The 20,000-nt window shown below is 38.0% G+C and overlaps 3 protein-coding genes across 3 annotated transcripts in view; 1 reads left to right on the forward strand and 2 right to left on the reverse strand.

Annotated features, from left to right (window-relative positions):
* The window catches only part of LOC106872316 (uncharacterized), a 16,978-nt gene extending 15,029 nt beyond the window's left edge, over positions 1-1,949 (reverse strand). The window contains exons 1-2 of the mRNA XM_089362933.1: positions 1,847-1,949; positions 97-234 (exon numbers count right to left, since the gene is read on the reverse strand). Coding sequence (XP_089219059.1) covers positions 97-234; positions 1,847-1,895 — 187 coding nt within the window. The 5' untranslated portion in view covers positions 1,896-1,949. The remainder of the gene's footprint in view (positions 1-96; positions 235-1,846) is intronic.
* A 4,860-nt stretch (positions 1,950-6,809) lies between these two features.
* LOC106872315 (uncharacterized) lies at positions 6,810-11,968 on the reverse strand. The gene is made up of 2 exons (XM_014919256.3): positions 10,143-11,968; positions 6,810-7,280 (listed from the first exon to the last, which is right to left on the reverse strand). The coding sequence occupies exon 1, from the start codon at positions 11,826-11,828 to the stop codon at positions 10,155-10,157; it is 1,674 nt and encodes a 557-aa protein (XP_014774742.2). The 5' UTR covers positions 11,829-11,968; the 3' UTR covers positions 6,810-7,280; positions 10,143-10,154.
* A 4,247-nt stretch (positions 11,969-16,215) lies between these two features.
* LOC106872317 (rho-related BTB domain-containing protein 1) overlaps positions 16,216-20,000 on the forward strand; it is a 37,415-nt gene continuing 33,630 nt past the window's right edge. The window contains exon 1 of the mRNA XM_014919259.3: positions 16,216-16,401. The gene's annotated coding sequence lies outside the window, so the exon portion shown is untranslated. The remainder of the gene's footprint in view (positions 16,402-20,000) is intronic.

Here is a 20,000-nt window from a genome sequence, read left to right on the forward strand (position 1 = left end):
GCAGAAAGTCAAGATGTTTACTACACTGTCACAGCCTTGATCTGTAGATCACCTTCGTTTAACTTCTTTAGATATGAAATTAAATGTATCCTATACCTTTAGGCAGGCATAACATCTCTGTACAAGCTGCCACGCCATTCTTGCTACAAATACACGTATTGCAATCATTTTTGAATGACTCTCCTTCAGCAAAGTCTTTTCCTTCGTGGTGGCACACAGCAATGGATCTTTTCACTGAAACATAATTCAAATTTTGAAAATTAAATATGAAAATAAAATAAAATATATACGTTACTGGTGGGTGTTAACTGAGTAGTGTGTATGTACATATACATACATACATAGGAGCGTGTGTGTGTTTGTGTGTTGTATGTAATTGGCTGAGTCACGTGAATGGCGTAGATCGCATGATCTTCGCCCAACCTCAATTAATGGGTTGTTTCATAACCATTATTACTAAGAGGGCAACAGTGTATAGCGATCTAATTTGTTATACACATTACTTACAAATACACATACATATGTGTGTGTGTGTATGTGCGTGTGTATGAAGGAGAGATAGAGCGACAGAGGAAGAGAGAGGGACAAAGAGAAGAGAGAGAGAGAGAGAGAGAGAGAGAGAGAGAGAGAGAGAGAGAGAGAGATTGGTAAGACTAAAGTCAAAATTTAGTACAGAATGTACTACAGTCTCTCGAACTAGACTCTATTAAATAGCATCAGTGACCGATTACTGAAAGAGGTTGATGCTCGAAGATTCGTGACTGTTCAGGAACCAGTCGATAAAAAAAAATGGTCAACACACTTGACAGTATGAAGGAGTGAATGTAAATGCGCATAAGAAACTGCCGGATATTCCACTGTGCTGAGAGATGAGGCTATGTCATGACAAACGGAAACGACGATGTCACGATATCAAATTGGCCCATTCAATAAAAGACAACGACAGACGTCCATGCAATGGCGCTAAAAACAGAGTACGTATATATATATATATATATATATATATATAGATAGATAGATAGATAGATAGATAGATAGATAGATAGATAGATAGATAGATAGATTATCTGAAACGTATAGTATTGAATGTCCATCACGACTGGTCTTACCAACCGTAATTGGTATTTAATACTATACATTTCGGATAATACATAAACTTTTTTCCTTGACTTATGGTCTCTTAGACGACTCACGTATATATATATAAATGTTTGTATGTATGTATGTATGTATGTATGTATGTATGTATGTATGTATGTATGTGACTCATATTGGCACCAGACATCTTGCTCTGGCTTGTATCTGGATAATGTCAATAAAGTGGAGTGGATCTATGAGGTGTTGTGCAAGCCTTATTGGACCTAAAACTCTGCAGGGGCATTGCCGACCTCTACTCGATATGTGCATTTTTTCTCCCTCCCTATATATATTTATCTTATTTTTAGTATACATTTTTCTCAATGTGTGTGTATATATACATACATATATATATATATGTAAGGTAGTTTCACTACATATATATTTATATATATATATACAGGGTGCATAAGATATTTGAGGACAGATTTATGTTTCTAAAAAAAAAACGGGTATATAATAACATAAAAACTTAATCAAAAAATGTTGAGGATAAAAATAAACCCTCTTTTCTAAAATGTTATTCAATAAAGTCACCTTCAGCTTCTACAACTGCTTCTATATGAGATCTAAATCATCTACATGCTCGAATCATACATACATACATACATACATACATACATACATACATACATACATACATACATACATACATACATACATACACGCTTATTCACACGAAATAATAATAATAATAAATGTTTCTTACCAAAGACCACAGCGACGAGACAAGCAAGTACCAAGAGATTGCGGATCATCTTTATGAATGAAGACGTCTACACTGCTGAGTTCTGAGATGAAAACAGCTAATATATATATCTAGAAAAATCGATACATATTGACAAATGTATCTCAAGCGATGTCATGTAACTAATGTAAAAATGATGTTTTACACGATGTTGCGTAACTTAGGATCAAATTACTCGGTTTGAAAATTTTGCAAACATTAACCAGCATGTCGAACATATGTATAATTGAACAGATTGGTGTATATTGAGTGTATGTGTGTGTGTGTGTGTGTAAATACATATGTATGTATGCATGTGTATACATATATATGCATATTCATTCATTCAATCGGTTCTCGTTGTGCCTTGTGGAACTTGAGGCGACAGCAAGATCATGCCACCTTCTAACACCGTGAGCGTCCTTGACAGCTCGTTCCATTGTTAACCATCTGCTTTTAAGATCTCTTATTGCTCTCGGCCACGTTTCCTTCGGTCGACCACGTCTTCTTTTACTCCATGGAACCCATTGCTAAGCAATCCTGACAACTGAGTTCGCTTTATAGCGACAAACTCGACCCAGCCATTTCCATCTCCTTGATTCAATAGTTTCCCTCATTGGTTTCACGTTAGCCTTGGCGTGTAGTCGGCTAATCGAGATCGTATTCAGCCAGCGGACCTTCAAAAATTTTCGTAAATATTTATTTTGAAACACCTCCAATTTCTTTTCAATACTTTTGATTGTTTCCCAACATTCGGATCCATAGAGGAAGATGCTAAGTATGTTGCTTTCGTAAAAATCGTATTTTGGTGCTCTTGCCGAGTATTGGTGACTTCCATATATATATATATATATATATATATATATATATATATATATATATATATATATATATATATATATATATATATATATATATATATATATATATATGTATATATATAGACGATAGACCCGTCTAAATAACCAGTGAAAATGCCTCGAAGTTCTTAGCTTCGGTATTTGAAACTCTGAGTTCTATTATGACAACTTACTGATTGTCCTACACTATATATATATATATATATATATATATATATATATATATATTATTCTGCGTGCTGGGCTTGAACTCAAACAGCGCTCCCTAGAAAAGAAATTGGTAATTCCTCACATTTGCCATTGCTCAGCAAAGGAAAACTATAACACTTAGGACTAAGTGAACAATACTATTGATAAATAAGTGCTTTGGGAACGGAAACGGCTTAACGAGGATGGCATGACAAACTCTTAACATATTGTCAGATAACAAAATCGGTTCGGCGACTTAACGTCACTGTTTCTGTTTGTCTGTCTGCCTGTCTGTCTGTATATGCTTACTTGCCTGTCTGTCTGTCTGTCTGTCTGTTTTCTGTCTGTCCACCTGTCTTTCTTCCCCCTCTCTCTCTCTCTCTCTCTCTCTCTCTCTCTCTCTCTCTCTCTCTCATGCATTGTATATTCATCTATCCTAACTGGTACGGTTCTGTCAGACATCACATATATATACTGTTGTGTCTGGGATGAGTCATTCTCTTTTGGTGCCTTATAATTTAACACATTCACCGGTAAAATTTCCACTTATTTCTTTTTTATTTTTCTAAAATTTTCGTTGCGTCTTGCAACCTTTTCAATAGTTGGTTGCTGTTTCGACAGCAAAGGCATTCTCTACATCCACTGGGTTCCCTCTAGTTAGACGGTCAACACAGAGTATTTTGTAGAAGTTTTGAGGAAGTTCAGGAAGGGATTTCGTCGTAAAAGGCCAGAGAACCTGCATCAGGAGAATGTACCAGTCCACACTTGACAGAGATGGACATCAAAACTGTCCTTCACCTTTCCTATAGACCAGACTTTGTGACTTTTGGTTGCTTCCCCACTTGAAGGAGAAGATGGAGGCTGTGAGAAGGGCCTCTAAGAGGCCTTCACGAAGTGTCTAGAGCACAAGTATGTTGAAGTGAGAGGATCTTATTTTGAAGGATATTAGAATTTTGTACTTCTTTGAAATTAATGTCTCTCCTGAAAAAGTTCAAAACTTTTGGAATGCACTTTGTCTATGAAAACTCAAATAAATATTAGTGTAGTCGTTCTTGTCTTCACATGCAGCCTATCTGCTATTGTATACTACCAAAAAAAGAATTAACGAATGACCACCACACTAAAACTTTTTTCCTGCGGCCTTACCGTATTTTTTTCTTCTTTAGCTGAACCCTTTCACATTCATATCGCTGTCTGTTTGTTCGTTTTCTTTTTTTCCTGATATTATTATTCAGTCGGTGATTTCAAATCACTTCGAAGTCAACGTTCTCTTTCATTTTTGGATAAGTGAATCTGAAGGGGCATAGATGAAAAATAGAACTGGAGGACGTTTGTCAAGTTTGTGCAATAGGGAGTAAGCTTCTTCAGGGAATAGAGGCTTTCTCTATGGTGGCCAAAAGCGGGTGATAAATGTAAAAACAACAAAATAATGGGTTAATTAGGTTAAGTTTTATTTGTGAAGTGCAGTTGCTTTGAATTTGCTGCAGTAAGTGGCCTATGATTGAGGTGGTGAGTGGGAGTGCGCTAGGAATGCAGCCTAAGGTGCCAAGTGGGTAGCAGCCCGAAAAAGTTTGGGAACAACCGTGTTAGACAAACAGCCATGTTTACAAAAATCAAGATAATTTTAAACTGTATGGAAGCAGATTCTATGTAGTGCTGTCATGAATAACGGAGGTGGAGTTCATAAATTCGTTTCGGTTTTTCCTTTTCTTTTTTTTTTCTTTTTTTTCTTTTGAGCAGAGAAGGCAGTGTAATTATCAATCTGAAAATCCTAGATTTAGGATATGACTAGAATTAAGTTAGCTTTAATTTAGAGTAGAATATTAATGAGAAGATAATGAGAATGCAGTAACTACGAACGAAATGTTATTGAAACTAAACAAAGAGAGATGACCTTCATGTTTATAAGATAACATCATCTTGCCAGTGAGAAGATAGGTTGGTATAGCTGTGCGGTTAAGAAGTTCGCTTCGCAACCACGATACAATACTGACTGGGCTGTTCCGGGTTCGATCCCTTTACGTGGAACGTTTTAGAGCAAATGTCTTTTAACGTGTCACTAGGTTGATAATAGATTCTGAATAGAATCTCCCTGACGAGAACTGCGAAAACCCGTTGTGTGTGTGTGTGTGCGCACGCCAGTCTGTCTCCGGGCTGTCCATTTATAGCTGAGTAGAGCAAAGCACCGTTAAATTATGTCCTTTGCTCAAGAGCTCAATGCACTGCCGATCTAGGAATCGAAACCATGATCTTGCGATCGTGAGTGTAACACCTTAACCACCAGGCCATACGCTTTCACACACGAAACATTGTTTTTTTTTTTTTTTTAATGTAAAATTGTATTTAATCAGAAGGATAACGCAACACTCTTAATAGCGTTTACATTTATTGATATTTTCAAAGAAAATTATGTATGTGTGTATCGCCAGCCCCTAAACCTTTTCTATTTTCTCTCCCTGTTTATTTCTGTGTTCCTTTCTGTCGAAGAGCGTAGGCTCGAAACGTAAAAGACTTTCTCACTTCCCGAGCGTTAAACTAATACATCTATTTGTTGTTTACACACCCGTCTTCGTCTTTTGTTTTTTGTAAATTCTCTTCACTATATATATATATATATATATATATAAACAATATATGAGTATATGCATATATATGTACATGTATATATATACGTTCTTCCACATGTACATATAGATACATAACTGGGTACATGACGTGGCAAAAGAACAAGGACAAAAATGGTAAACAAGGTGCAACAAACAAGCAGGCCACATAGAAACAGCCCCTTCATCAGCTGCCACCATTAAAACTCCGGCGTTTCGAAGAATTAAGGCAGTACGCATCGTTAAAATGGTTCTTCCCACGAACACAAATTAAATTGTTTTCGTGGAAGGTAGTGGCGGACGGAAAACAAGACATATATATATATATATATATATATATATATATATATATATGTCTTGTTTTCCGTCCGCCATATATATATACACACACACACGATGGGGTGATGAAAAGTTTCTGGCGTTGAATAAAAGAAAATACAAGAGGATCAGCTAATTACGATTTTATACAACATATTCCTCGCTCAGATTCACACACTTATTGTGAAGTTTTGTTATTTGCTTATTTCATAAGCACCAACCAGGCCTTTCGCGCGACCCTTAAAGCCAGGAACGTTTCAGTTCTCCTTCGTATATACATAATAATGATGACTGGCTTAGTAGACATCCTGAAGTGTTACCCGTCGTATGACGAGTAACTCTGGACGTAGACTTTTGCCACTATGAGTTTATGTCAGGAGATATGATATCCATTCAATGATTATGATTTAACTTTTACCATCAAATTTCTTGCTGCTGAGACAAAACCATGAGATGAATGCTAACTTTCAAAAGAAAGAAATTAAAATTTCTCACTTTAAAATAAAATCAAAACATATTTCTCATACGTGAAACTTCTCCCCTCACATCTTTGTCATATAGTCCCTCTCTTTTTCGCCTCCCACCTCAGTCTCCTCCCTTTTCTTCTCCTTTTTCTCTTCTGTCTATTATGCTTTCCCTCTAACGTGTATGTGGATACCATTTTCTGATGATTACCAAGTTATCTCAGCTCCTGATATCATATTGATTAGTAAAGTTGCTATACCCACTTTATTAATCGAAATATGACAGTTGTTTTTTACTCATAGATTTTTAGGCAACTATGTATGTATGTATGTATGTATGTATGTATGCATGTATGTATCTATCTATCTATCTATCTATCTATCTATCTATCTATCTATCTATCTATCTATCTATCTATCTATCTATATGGCTGTGGTTTTGACAGATTGATCGAACAGATAAATTCAACATCTATTTAAAACGGAAGAAATAAATGTAAATTGCTGTTTACGCTGTTATATAACGGTCAATTTTATTAGACATATAAAAAGATCCAGGCTGTCTTTTCATGGTTTGGGCAAAGGAACACAAGAAAGGAAACAGTTAGTGTTATTCCAAGACTTTTGAAGATCCTCCAAGGCTGATGTTAACCACCATAGACCTTGATACACATATATATCAAGCAGGTGAATTTTAGTCAGGTATATCAAGCAAAGTGTTTCATATGTTGAAGTCTGCAAATATTCAGCGGTCAAATTTAACTTGATGTGTTGTACAGATACCAAGAGATGTTGATTCAAGCAGATGTCAACACAAGTGTTTTGAAGATAGATTCAGCCGATTATGACAAATAGATTGGACGGACGTTCAGTTGCAGATTTAACTCATGATATAGGCAGGTAATGAATGAAACAATAGGTGAAACCACTAGTAACTTGAAGAATGTAATAATCCTTTGTATTACTTTCAAGGACACAGCATCTGAAAAGAAAATATATTGAGAGACAAATATTAAATTCAGATTACCATCAGAACAAAGAAACACACACACACACACACACATTCTTTTATTATTTTACTTGTTTCAGTCATTTGACTGTGGCCATGCTGAAGCACCGCCTTTAGTCGAACAAATCGACCCCCAGGACTTATTCTTTGTAAGCCTAGTACTTATTACATCGGTCTCTTTTGGCAGAACTGTTAAGTTACGCAGACGTAAACACACCGATATCGGTTGTCAAGCGATGGTGGGAGGACAAACACAGACACACACACACACACACATATATCTATATATATATATATACATACGACGGGCTTCTTTCAGTTTACGTCTACCAAATCCACTCACAAGGCTTTGGTTGGTCCGAGGCTATAGAAGACACTTGCCCAAGGTGCTACGCAGTGGGACTGAACTTAGAACAATGTGGTTGGGAAGCAAGCTTCTTACCACACAGCCACTCTTGCGCCTATATAATTATAAATAGCATTATACACCGTATTTAGATATGAGCTATTTGTATCATGCTGTCAGAACACAATAAACTACATCAAGCCTTGAATTTAAAAACCATCTTACAGACTCAAATGTACAGGCATGATGTATATTAGAGCCTGTAATATCACAAGGCATGATATATAAAGCTTGCTAGTTTATTGTGTTTTCACAGTACGGAACTAAGAGTATAAATGGCATTGGCACTCCGTCAGTCACGACGACGAGTGTTCCAGTTGATCCGATCAACAGAACAGCCTGTTCGTGAAATTAACGTGCAAGTGGTTGAGCACTCCACAGACACGTGTACCCTTAACGTAGTTCTCGGGGATATTCAGCGTGACAAGGCTAGCCCCTTTGAAATACAGGCACAACAGAAACAGGAAGAGTGAGAGAACGTTGTAGTGAAAGAGTACAGCAGGGTTCGCCACCATCCCCTGCCGGAGCCTCGTGGAGTTTTTAGGTGTTTTCGCTCAATAAACACTCACAACGCCCGGTCTGGGAATCGAAACCGCGATCCTATGACCGCGAGTCCGCTGCCCTAACCACCCCTAACCACTAGGCCATGCATAACTCTTATTTAAATACTGTGTATATTAAATGATATTTATCATGCACTGGAAGAGTACATGTTTTGTTGAGAGAGAGAGAGAGAGAGTGAGAGAGAGAGAGAGAGAGTGAGTGAGAGAGAGAGAGAGAGAGAGAGAGAGAGAGATTATTTCGCATTAAACGGTTTGTTTTGTTGCCCTGAATAATTATAAAGCCCTCTTAATAACCCCAATTAGACAGTCACAAGATTTGGAAACTATTAACCCATCCTATTTAAAATGTTTTTAATCTGTTCCAGAATGTTCTTCTCGGTTGCTGCTGTTTGATTAGCCAGCTGTTATCTCTGACCGAGTAAGACTAACGATCAAATACATTCCAGCCCATGATTGATGACTTGCGAACGAATTTCGAAGGTGGAAATTGTGTAGAAGCCAGTCGTATCTGTCGTGTGTGTGTGTGTGTGTGGCTGGAGTGGGGTGGGTATTTATAATACCATAACTTAGCAATTTGGCGAACAAAGTTCAGATTTAAACAAGCAACAGATTTTTTTTTTAAGTAAGTCTTGGCATCGATTTGATCGACTAAAGCCATCAAGGTGGTACCCCAGCATGGCCGCAGTGTATTGACTAAAACAAGTTAAAGAATGGAAAAAGAAATGCCAATATACACTTACGCATATTTATACACACGCACATATATACATACACACGCACACACACACACACACACATGTGTAAAAATGAACACTTTCTTCTCCAAACTTAGATTCGAAACCGAATCTAAGGATTCTCGGTTGCCCAAACCACCACGATCAACAGGCACGAAAAAAGGTTCTCTTTGTCTTGTCAAAAAAAAATGATGAATTATCTCCCTTTGACCGACGACCTCAGCCATGTCAGGCGAAGTCCAAATGGACAGGAGCTGACCTATTTCGGCACAATCTCTGTTGCAGTATGTCTGTCCTTCTAGCTGCCACAGTGGTTGCCTAGGACGGAGACAAGAAAGGCTTTGGCAGACTGTTTTTCTCAGATGAACGACGCGCGCACACACACAAACATATTCAGATCAGACATATCACCTCCAGAGATGTGCCCTATTTCCATTATTAGCAACTCGTAGCAGTTGTCAACAATTACGTGTAGTGAAGAATATTGTATACCAAAGGCAAATGCAAGTACAGTAAATAAATTAATTTAACTATGAATCGATGTCATTTATTTGTTTACTTCAAAGGCATCTACATGCCTATCGAAATGTTTTCTACTCTAGGCACAAGGCCCGAAATTTTGGGGGAAGGGGCTAGTCGATTAGATCGACTTCAGTACGCAACTGGTACTTAATTTATCGACCCCGAAAGGATGAAAGGCAAAGTCGACCTCGGCGGAATTTGAACTCAAAACATTAGCGACAGACGAAATACCGCTATGCATTTAGCCCAGCGTGCTAACGATTCTGCCAGCTCGCCGCCTTGATAGGCCTTGTGCCTGTAATAAAGAATTCAGCTCGCTTTAATAATAATAATAATAATAATAATAATAATAATAATAATAATAATGATGATGATTTCTTTATTAACCACAAGGGTTTACATTAAGAAAACCATTATGGACAGAACAGGACAAAACAAATAACGTGTGTGCGTGTGAGTGTGTGTTGTTGTGAGGGTTTTGCGTGTAAACAAGACAAACAAAAATGTGTTTTTTTTAAAAATCGTAATAGCGATTGACTTCTTTTCCTCAATTAAATTACACACACACACATACACACGCACACACAGATCAAAATAAGGGCTGTCTTACCTTGTGTATATGCTAGTCAATATTTACATGATTCAAGCTCTCAGTCACACGGTGATGTTTATCATAGTCAATACGATGTTGGTGATGGTTGTGGAGTCTGGGGACTCCCTCACCTGTAGGCATCATAGCTTCTTTATTGATATCACTAATATATTGACTTTCATCTTCATCCATATTAGCGTTCCTTCCTGGCAGCTCATAGTCTTGTGTCAGTAATTCTTCGTGGAATTCTTCCTGTTGGTGTTGAGCAGTTCCTAATTCTGGATGTTCGTGAAATTCTCTTTCTTGTTCAGTGGCCCATAAATCTTGCTGTTCATCATGGTCCCTCCATCGGTGCTGTGTGGCCCCTAAGTCTCGCTGTTCATCAAAATCTTCCTCTCGATGCTGAGTGACCCCTAAGTTGTGTTGTTCGTCATAATCTCCTTCGCGGTGGTGAGGTGCCTCTAAGTCATAAAACTCGCTGTTATGGTATCGAGGCGTACCTAAGGGCTGCTGCTCGTCAAAATCTTCGTCTCGGTGCTGAGTGGTCCCTAAGTGTTGCTGCTCGTCAAAATCCCCATCTTGGTGATAAGTGGTCCCTAATTCTTGCTGCTCGTCAAAATCTTCGTCTCGGTGCTGAGTGGCCCTTAAGTGTTGCTGCTCGTCAAAATCCTCATCTTGGTGATAAGTGGCCCCTAAGTCTTGCTGCTCGTCGAAATCTTCGTCTCGGTGCTGAGTAGTCCCTAAGTGTTGCTGCTCGTCAAAATCCCCATCTTGGTGATAAGTAGCCCCTAAGTCTTGCTTCTCGTCAAAATCTTCGTCTTGGTGCTGAGTAGCCCCTAAGTTTTGCTGCTTGTCAAAATCTCTTTCTTGATGCTGAGCGGCATCTAAGTCATAAAACTCTCCCTCACTGTATCGAGGGGCATCGAAGCGTTGCTGCTTATCATAATCTTCTTCTCGGTGCTGAGTGGCCCTTAAATCTGGCTGCTCGTCAAAATCCCCCTCTTGGTGTTGGGCGGCCTGTAAGTCGTAAAAATCTTCCTCTTGATGCTGAGAGCCTCCTAGACGTTGCAGCTCGTCGAAATCTCCTTCTCGATGTCCAGTGATTTCTAAGCCATGATACTCATCGAACCTTCCTCGCCGGTGTTGGTGCTGGTTGAGCCCTTTCATCGGCTTCCTGTAGAATTCTCTCTGATGACCTCTAAGTCGTTGACCAAGACGCTCTATGCGTCGACGCCGGTTTCGTTCCCCGGATCGCTGTTCGTGGCGTTCCCTCTGTCGTCGCCGAATAGATTTCCCGTGACTTTGTCGGGCGTGTTTTCCGTTTCGCGCATGGATTTGTTCTTTGTGACGACACTGCGGATCTTCTTCGTCCCATTGTTGGACGTTTTCGTACTCTCCATTGACAGTCTCCTCCGGGGATTCCACCTGGTGGTGATCGAGGTTCTGGCGATGATAACGCCGTCGGTGATTAACAGGAGAAGAAAGAGAAGAAGATGATGACGGAACATTGGGGACATCAGGCTGTGAAGGAAGGTGACGAAGACGATAAGCGTCTTCAGTGAGGCCATCTTGAGGCCCTAGCCGTGAATGTTCCCAATCAACAAGATCGTGTCCCCTGGAAGACAACACACGACATGTTACGGTCAATGCAAAAATTGGAATCAGAAAAACGAAAAGAACAGCTTTTGTAACAGCAAACTTCATGGTTCGCGACTCGACTTTTCTCAATCAATTTCGAGTGTAAATCGACGAACGTTGCACACAAACTTTTTATTAGTAAGTTGTGACGAGGAGACAGAAGTTGACGGTCTGGTTTCGCATCATGCTTACAGACTTTATTTAAATATTTTTATTGCTGTGTTGTTGTTTTATTTTATTGCATTGTTATTATATGTCGTTGTAAGTTTGTGACTATGTGTGTGTTTGTCAGTGTGTGTGTGTGTGTGTGTGTGTGAATTCATGTCCACTTGGCGTATTGTATAGAACCTAATATAACTGATGATGGTATGGCACTGAGGTGACCTTTGTCATTGGTCAAAGAATTTTTCTAAAAACCGTCTCCAAAACATTAAGAAGACACAACGGTATTGTTATCGATTTATATGTATACGTGTGTGCGTGTATATGTGTGTTTACGTCCCTGTGTATGTATGTGTTCGTGTGTTGTGAGATGTGGGTGTAGTGAAATTAAGAAGCATTGTTTACATGGCTTTACATTGTAGAATTGTACTTTGTACACAATATAAGAATTGCCGTTATAAGAATATAAGAATAGCTACAACCGGGTCCAGGTCCGGTTTTTGAGAGAAGAAGGGTGGTAGGCGTTGGGTTAACAGCCCTGCACGAGCAATTTTTCTACATTGTAAATGAGACGCCAAGAGAACATGTGAAATTGATCCTGATAAGCAGGGGAGATGATCCTCAGAGACCGTATATGAAGCAACTTGGTAAAAGCTGAAAAAAAAAAGGTACAACGGGTAACGACGTTCTTTCACCAAGGACGACCACATGACTAGGGACACGCAACGTAAGCACCATATTGGAAACCGGAAAAACGGTCCAGATTGTTGCTGAGATGAAGCTTAACAGCCTGCTGATAAATTCATCCTGCGATTTAAACGCTAAATTACTTATTGAACAACCACGTGTGTACAAATATAAACAAAAACTAGTATTTGTTTTATTAGAAGCATCGAAATGTGTATTGTACGATACAAACAAGATGTTTTTTTTTTGTTTTCGTTTTTCCGAACGCAATATTGTCGTCCGAACAGCAGAAATAATGAGTGAATTACTCTTACCGTACACATCCACCAAGGCTCAGGCGTGGTTGTGTGGTAAGAAGCTTGCTTCCCAACCACATGGTTCCGGGTTCAGTCCCACAACGTGGCACATTGGGAAAGTGTCTTCTACTATAGCATCGGGCCGATCAAAGCCTTGTAAGTGGAATCGGTAGACGGAAACTGAAAGAAGCCCGTCGTGTGTGCGTGTGTGTGTGTGTGTGTGTGTGTGTGTCTGTGTTGGTCCTCCCATCATCGCTTCAAAACCGATGCTGGTGTATTTATGTCCCCGTAACCGTAGCGGTTCAGCAAAAATAATCGATAGAAGAAGTACTAGGCTTACAAAGAATAAGTCCTGGGATCGATTTCTTTGACTAAAATCCTTTAAGACAGTGCTCCAGCATGGACGCAATCAAATGGTTGAAGCCTATAAAAGAATAAACGAAACACACACACACACACACACACACACACGAAAACTGATTTTGCACAAAAGCAGTTCAGATAATCTTAAGGGACGTAACTGCGTATATATTGAAGAGTTATTTACCTTGGTGAATAGCTATGACATGCTCAGTATTTCGATAAATTGACAAATTTGAAAAGCAGGCGCATCGAATCGAAATTAACCCGACACAATCATATTTGGGAATAGATCACTTTATTTCATTCAATCGTCTATTCTACAAGAATGGTAGTTACCTTATTTATTATGAGAGGATGAAATTATAAGTCATCAGCGCAAAATTATGGTTCAGAATTTGGTAACGGTGAATAATAATAATAATAGAGTATTGAGAGCATCTTCGCCCTTAAGCTCTAAAGATTCGGCTAATTTGTTACCTAAAGAAAAACTCAGAACTAAATCCCAGAAAATACTTTATGTGATGCTTTGCTTTCATATTTCTGTAAAAGTTAATATTATTAAACGAGAGTAAACATGATTTCCTGGTGGTCACCTGATTCATATGTTCAGCTATCATGAAATATAATAAACATGTTTAAATAACTCTGCAAGTTAATATGGCATTAAGCAAATGTAGTTATGTCCCTTAACCACATATAAACTCACTACGAGTCAACGAATTTCCCTTGCTTATTTCGTCTTTGTTCCTCCTCCATCGTCTTGAATTACATCTTTTCACTTTCGTATGTCTACTTCTGTAGCGCCTGTATTCTTTGTTTTTCCGTCTAATATTCTCTGCAACTTTCGCGGGCACCGTCAGCACGGGAATCATCTCAGTCTTATCATTAATGGTACGAAACTGAGTAATGCCATCTGGTTGAAAAATAATGAAGAATTTGGGACCTTCTATGTCTGTTTTCCGTCCGTTTGTGCACTCAATATGCGTTTTTTCCCGTTCGTTTGTGCATTCATTATACGTTTTTCACTTTTCGTTTGTGCATTTGCAATACATTTTTTCACATATTAAGTAACGAAACGCAACGCACCCTGGTTTCTCATCAACATCATCATCATCATCATATCATCGTCGTTTAACGTCCGCTTTCCATGCTGGCATGGGTTGGAACGTTTGACTGAGGACTGACAAGTCAGGAGGCCGCACCAGGCTCCAATCTGATCTGGCAAGGTTTCTACAGCTGGATGCCCTTCCTAACACCAACTGAAAGTGAAGTGGGTGCTTTTTTTCCCTGCAACCGGCACGGGAACCAGTCAGGCGGCACTGAAAACGACCATGCTCGAATGGTGCTTTGTATGTATGTATGTATGTATGTATGTATGTTACATGCACATACGTACTCTCTTACACACACGCGCACCTTCGTTTTGGGATCACTACTATTTTGTTATCTCCCCTTCTTCTTAGCTCTCCTGTATAACCATTCTGTCCGGCATTCGCCATGATAGATCACTAAACACTACACACCTTGTTTCTCTCTTTGTTTCTTTCTATGTTCCTTTCTGTGGAAGAGCGTAGGCTCGAAACGTTAAAGACTTTTTCAATTCCCGAGCAGAAGAGGGACCAGTGGCGATGGTTGATTATGAAAGCACCTTGAGTGGAACCCCAACGACTGGTTGCATCAATTAAGGGGCCTTGATCATGATTAATGATGTATGTATGTATTTAATCGGCAAACGGCACAGTGACTCGAAGACCTAGAGTTTCATAGAAGGCCAAATGTACTCATACACACAATCACACAACACACATACACACTAATAAATAAATACATACATACACATGAACTGGCACTCCGTCGCTTACGACGACGAGGGTTCCAGTTGATCCAATCAACGAAACAGCCTTCTCGTGAAATCAACTTGCAAGTGGCTGAGCACTCCACAGACACGTGTACCCTTAACATAGTTCTCAGGGAGATTCAGTGTGATGCAGAGTGTGACAAGGCTGGCCCCTTTGAAATACAGGTACGACAGAAACAGGAAGTAAGAGTGAGAGAAAGTTGTGGTGAAAGAGTACAGCAGGGTTCGCTACCATGCCCTGCCGGAGCCTTGTGGAACTTTAGGTGTTTTCGCTCAGTAAACACTCACAACGCCCGGTCTGGGAATCGAAACCGCGATCCTACGACCGCGAGTCCGCTGCGCTAACCATTGGGCCATTGCGCCTCCACTATACATACATACATACATACATACATACATACATACATACATACATACATACAGACAGACACACACACACACACACGTACATACATAATACATACATACATACATACATACATACATACATACATAGGACCCACTTAGCAACATTATAGGCCCCTGGGCAAACCAATACACTGGGCCCTGTAGTATTTATTTACTGGCAGCAAACCCCCAGAATATGTGTCAAAATCGAGTCCCTTAATTTGTAAGGACCTTCGGCAACTGTTCAGTATGCCTATACCTCAAGACGACACTGTACATACATACATACATACATACATACATAGAGAGAGACAGACAGACAGGCCAACAGACAGACTGACAGACAGGCCAACAGACAGACAGACAGGCAGGCCGACAGACAGAGAAAGAGAAGGACAGATTTTTGCATTCATGTAACAATCCACAACACAATGAATCAATGAATGAATGAACGAAAGAGCGAATAGGCGAACGAACGAATGTAAGAACGAACGACCGAATAAGCAAAGCGAATGAAGAATGACTGAATGAATGGTTGAATTGCTGAATGAATGAATGGAATTTCATTTTACATTATGTTTTCTTTTGTCAACAAAGATATTCCGTCAAATAATATTTTATTCCGAATTCGAATATCGGTTTAATGGGTTTAATGACGTAAACACATTCCGAAACACCAAGGCTTGCAATTGAGATTCTCACACAAACAATTGACGTCACTGACTCTAGTTCGACCGAACCTCTATAATTGACTTAATAAATATAAATATATAAACACATATATATACACAATATACATACATGCGGGTACATGTTTATTTATATATAAAGGGCTCAAAACACAAGGAGATTTCCACGACTGAGATTCCCTTCGAAATCTCGACTGGTAAGTACAAATTAATTTTATTTATTTAATACAAATTAGATATTATACAAAGACGTCTTAACATAAGTCTGTCTTTTGCCTAACCTGCAGCATTTTGTGGGAGGTGGGGTGCGTTTGTTTGTTTTTGTATTTCATTTTCGTTTCTGTTTATTTTTCGTTTTTTGCTTGCATTTTTAGTTTCGTTTTTATGTTTATTTTTATGAGTTTTCTTTTAGATTTTTTTTCAACTTTATAAATGTTTTTTAGGGAGCCCCTATGAACTCTTTCTCTCTCTTTCCTTTCCCGAGCGTCCAATAACACTATCCGTATCACGTCCTCACTTTTTTGTTATTGTTTTTTGTGTTGTTTTTGAACCTATATATTTATATACATCTGTGTGTGTATATATATATATATATATATATATATTCATGTGTGTGTATATATATATATATATATATATATATATATATATATATATATATATATATATATATATATATATATATATATATATATATATATATACATATGCATCTGTGTGTATGTATATATATATATGCACATATGCTTATTTGTATATATATGTGTGTGTACATATATACATGCATGCATGCATGCATAATACATACATACATACAAACATACATACATACAAACATACATACATAGGTTTAAGTGTTGCACGAAACTCTCGGTCTTTGAATCACTTAATAACTTCTACCAAATAATAATGATAATAATAATAATAATAACAACAACAACACATACAAGTATTCACGTTTCCAATTCTATTTTCGTCTTACTACCCAACTCATATACCATATATATGTGTGTGTGTGTGTGTGTGTATGTATGTAATGTTCGTCCGTCATTAAACATTGTCTCCTATGTTTTTTTTTTATTTATCTCTCTTCATATCCTTATACGCTTCTCTCTCGTCATCTCAGAACGAGCTCTCACAAAATAAACAACTCTCGACTAAACTACTCCGCATTGAACACCAACAAAACACCAGCTAAAACCGCAATTACCAACATAATTTATCTTATGTAAACACTGTCACGCAAGCCTCCCTCTTTCTCTCTCTCCCCACACACACTCATACACACACTTACGCATAGACAAATCTACAAGTATGCTTACGTAAGACGAAATCCATGGATACACGGTCTCATGAACACATATACACACATGTCCACACGCATGTCCACACACATAAGAATGTGTGAGCGACGAATATACATACATACACACGCGTAGAGAAACATAAACCGACATACAAAATATATATGCCGATGTATACATTTAATAATACATACATACAATACATGAGTATACATACGTGCATGTATATGCATGTGTGTGTGTGTATTACGCACACGGTATATATATGTGTGTGTGTGTGTATGTCTAATATATGAAATATATGCACATATATATGCATCTATCTATGTCTAAGTGTGTGTATGTGTGTGTGTCGTATATAAAACCTCGTGAGTGGGTTTGGTAGATGGAAACTGAACGAAGCCTGTCATGTATGTGTGTGTGTGCGTGCGTGCTTTTGTGTCTGTGCTGTACCGCACCACTACTTGACAGCCGGTGCTTCTGTGTTTACCTGCCTTTAACGTAGCAGTTTGGCAAACAAGACGGATAGAATAAATTCCAGGCCTTCAAAAAAAAAAAAAAAAAATATGTACCGGGGTCGATTCGTTCGACTAAAATTCTTCAAAGTTGTGCCCCAGCATGGTCGCAGTCTAATGACTGAAACAAGTAAAACACACACACACGCACACTCAACATTATAAAGCCTCACTATGGTTTAAATCAAAATGTAAACACGTACCTTCTGTACCTTTAATATACATATTTATATAAAATAGTCTAGGAAAATGTGTTTACATTGTTATTTGACTCACTGTAAGGCTTTATATTTAAATTCACTTCAGCTTATCTGCTTTCCACTGTGTTGTGCATGTGTGTGCATATGTATGGATGTATGCGATATAAATATGTATATTTGCAATATTTATACACACACATATAAATATATATGTGTGTGTGTGTGTGTATATTTATATACATGTATATATATATCTTCATATATATATCTTTATGTGTGTGTGTTTAAGTCTATAATCATATATAAATATATACAACTATAATGAAAGGTATAAATATAAAGAGTCTTGGGAAAAGTACCGACATGCTAGAAATAGAAGTCAAAACAACTCTAAACCTCTTAAATCACTCATATGCACAGGTGAAAGCGAGGAAATGAGCAAAAATAAAAGATTAGCGTACCTTTTGTGCGTAAAATTCACAATTAATGAACGAATGATACCATATCAATCGATATGGATCATCTGTTTATTACTTGTGATCATATGGGATCATTCGTTTATTACTTGTGAATTTTATACACAAAAGGTACGCTAATCTATTTTTGCTCATTTCCTCGCTTTCACCTGTGCATGTGAGTGATTTAAGTGGTTTAGAGTCCTTTTGACTTCTATTTCTAGCATGTTAGTACTTTTGCCCAATACCCTTCATTATAGCTGTATATATATATGTGTGTGTGAGTGTGTGTATGTGTGTGTGTGTATATATATATATATATATATATATATATATATATATATATATCCTCTGCCGCAGGAAGGCACTATCTCTTAAAAGGGTAAGTCAGTCAGGTTTAACAGCGTGTCGAAAGCAAACCCAACATATATGTAGAAAATTCATTTTAAGCTGAGTGGCCAAGAACAAGTATGAAATCTAGCGTTGTGCTGAAAGATATAGGGCATTGTTCCATATAGGAATCGAAACTGCGAATTTACGCTTGTGAGTCCAGCATCCTGACCACTAAGCCATGTGCTGTCAAACATGCACTTACACACATGTACACCTAATATAAGAAACAAAGTGATTCAGGTGCCATTCACGAAACTCTCGGCCCCTGAGTCACTTTGGTAACTGCCTGCCATTCAAAAGTAATGAAAAAGAATATAAACGCGTTTTGAGTTCTGTATTTCTTATTCGTTCTACCGAACCGAATGTGTGTTTGTGTGTATGTGTGTGTGTGTGTGCGTGTGTCTGTGTGTGTATGTGTGTGTGCACATGCGCATTAAACTTCGAAGTCACTATCAACCTATTTTCAAAGGTTTAATAAACGCCTACTCTATCTAGTAAAAAAAAATATTGAGAAATCTTTCGGTTTAATATTAGATTGTGGCTTCGTTTTTTGTTTTTGATTTGCAAGATTATTTATGTGAATTCGTGTGTTGAAGCATATTTTGTTGTGTCTGGGGAGAGTCATTCTGTTTGAATGCCTTATTAATTAACACACTCACCGGTTCGATTTCCACTCGTTTACTTATTTATTATTTTTCTTTTTCTAAAATTTTCGTTGCTTCTTGCAACCTCTTCGGTTTATTCACAAACTGACATAAAAAGAAACTACATACATACGTACATACATACATACATACATACATACATACATACATACATACATACATATGTACATACGTATACACAGCTCAGCACACACTTATACAACATGTATATATAATCACACTAAAAGACATATTGCATAAAGTAATGTAGAAAGGAAAGACGTG

This window comes from Octopus bimaculoides, chromosome 14 (genome assembly GCF_046866305.1).
Source record: "Octopus bimaculoides isolate indiv1 chromosome 14, ASM4686630v1, whole genome shotgun sequence".
In the NCBI taxonomy this organism is placed as follows: domain Eukaryota; kingdom Metazoa; phylum Mollusca; class Cephalopoda; order Octopoda; family Octopodidae; genus Octopus; species Octopus bimaculoides.

What these genes read in the sequence shown, in the direction of transcription:
- LOC106872315 (XM_014919256.3), bottom strand. Translation starts at nt 11,828, where the DNA reads ATGAAGTTTGCTGTTACAAAAGCTGTTCTTTTCGTTTTTCTGATTCCA.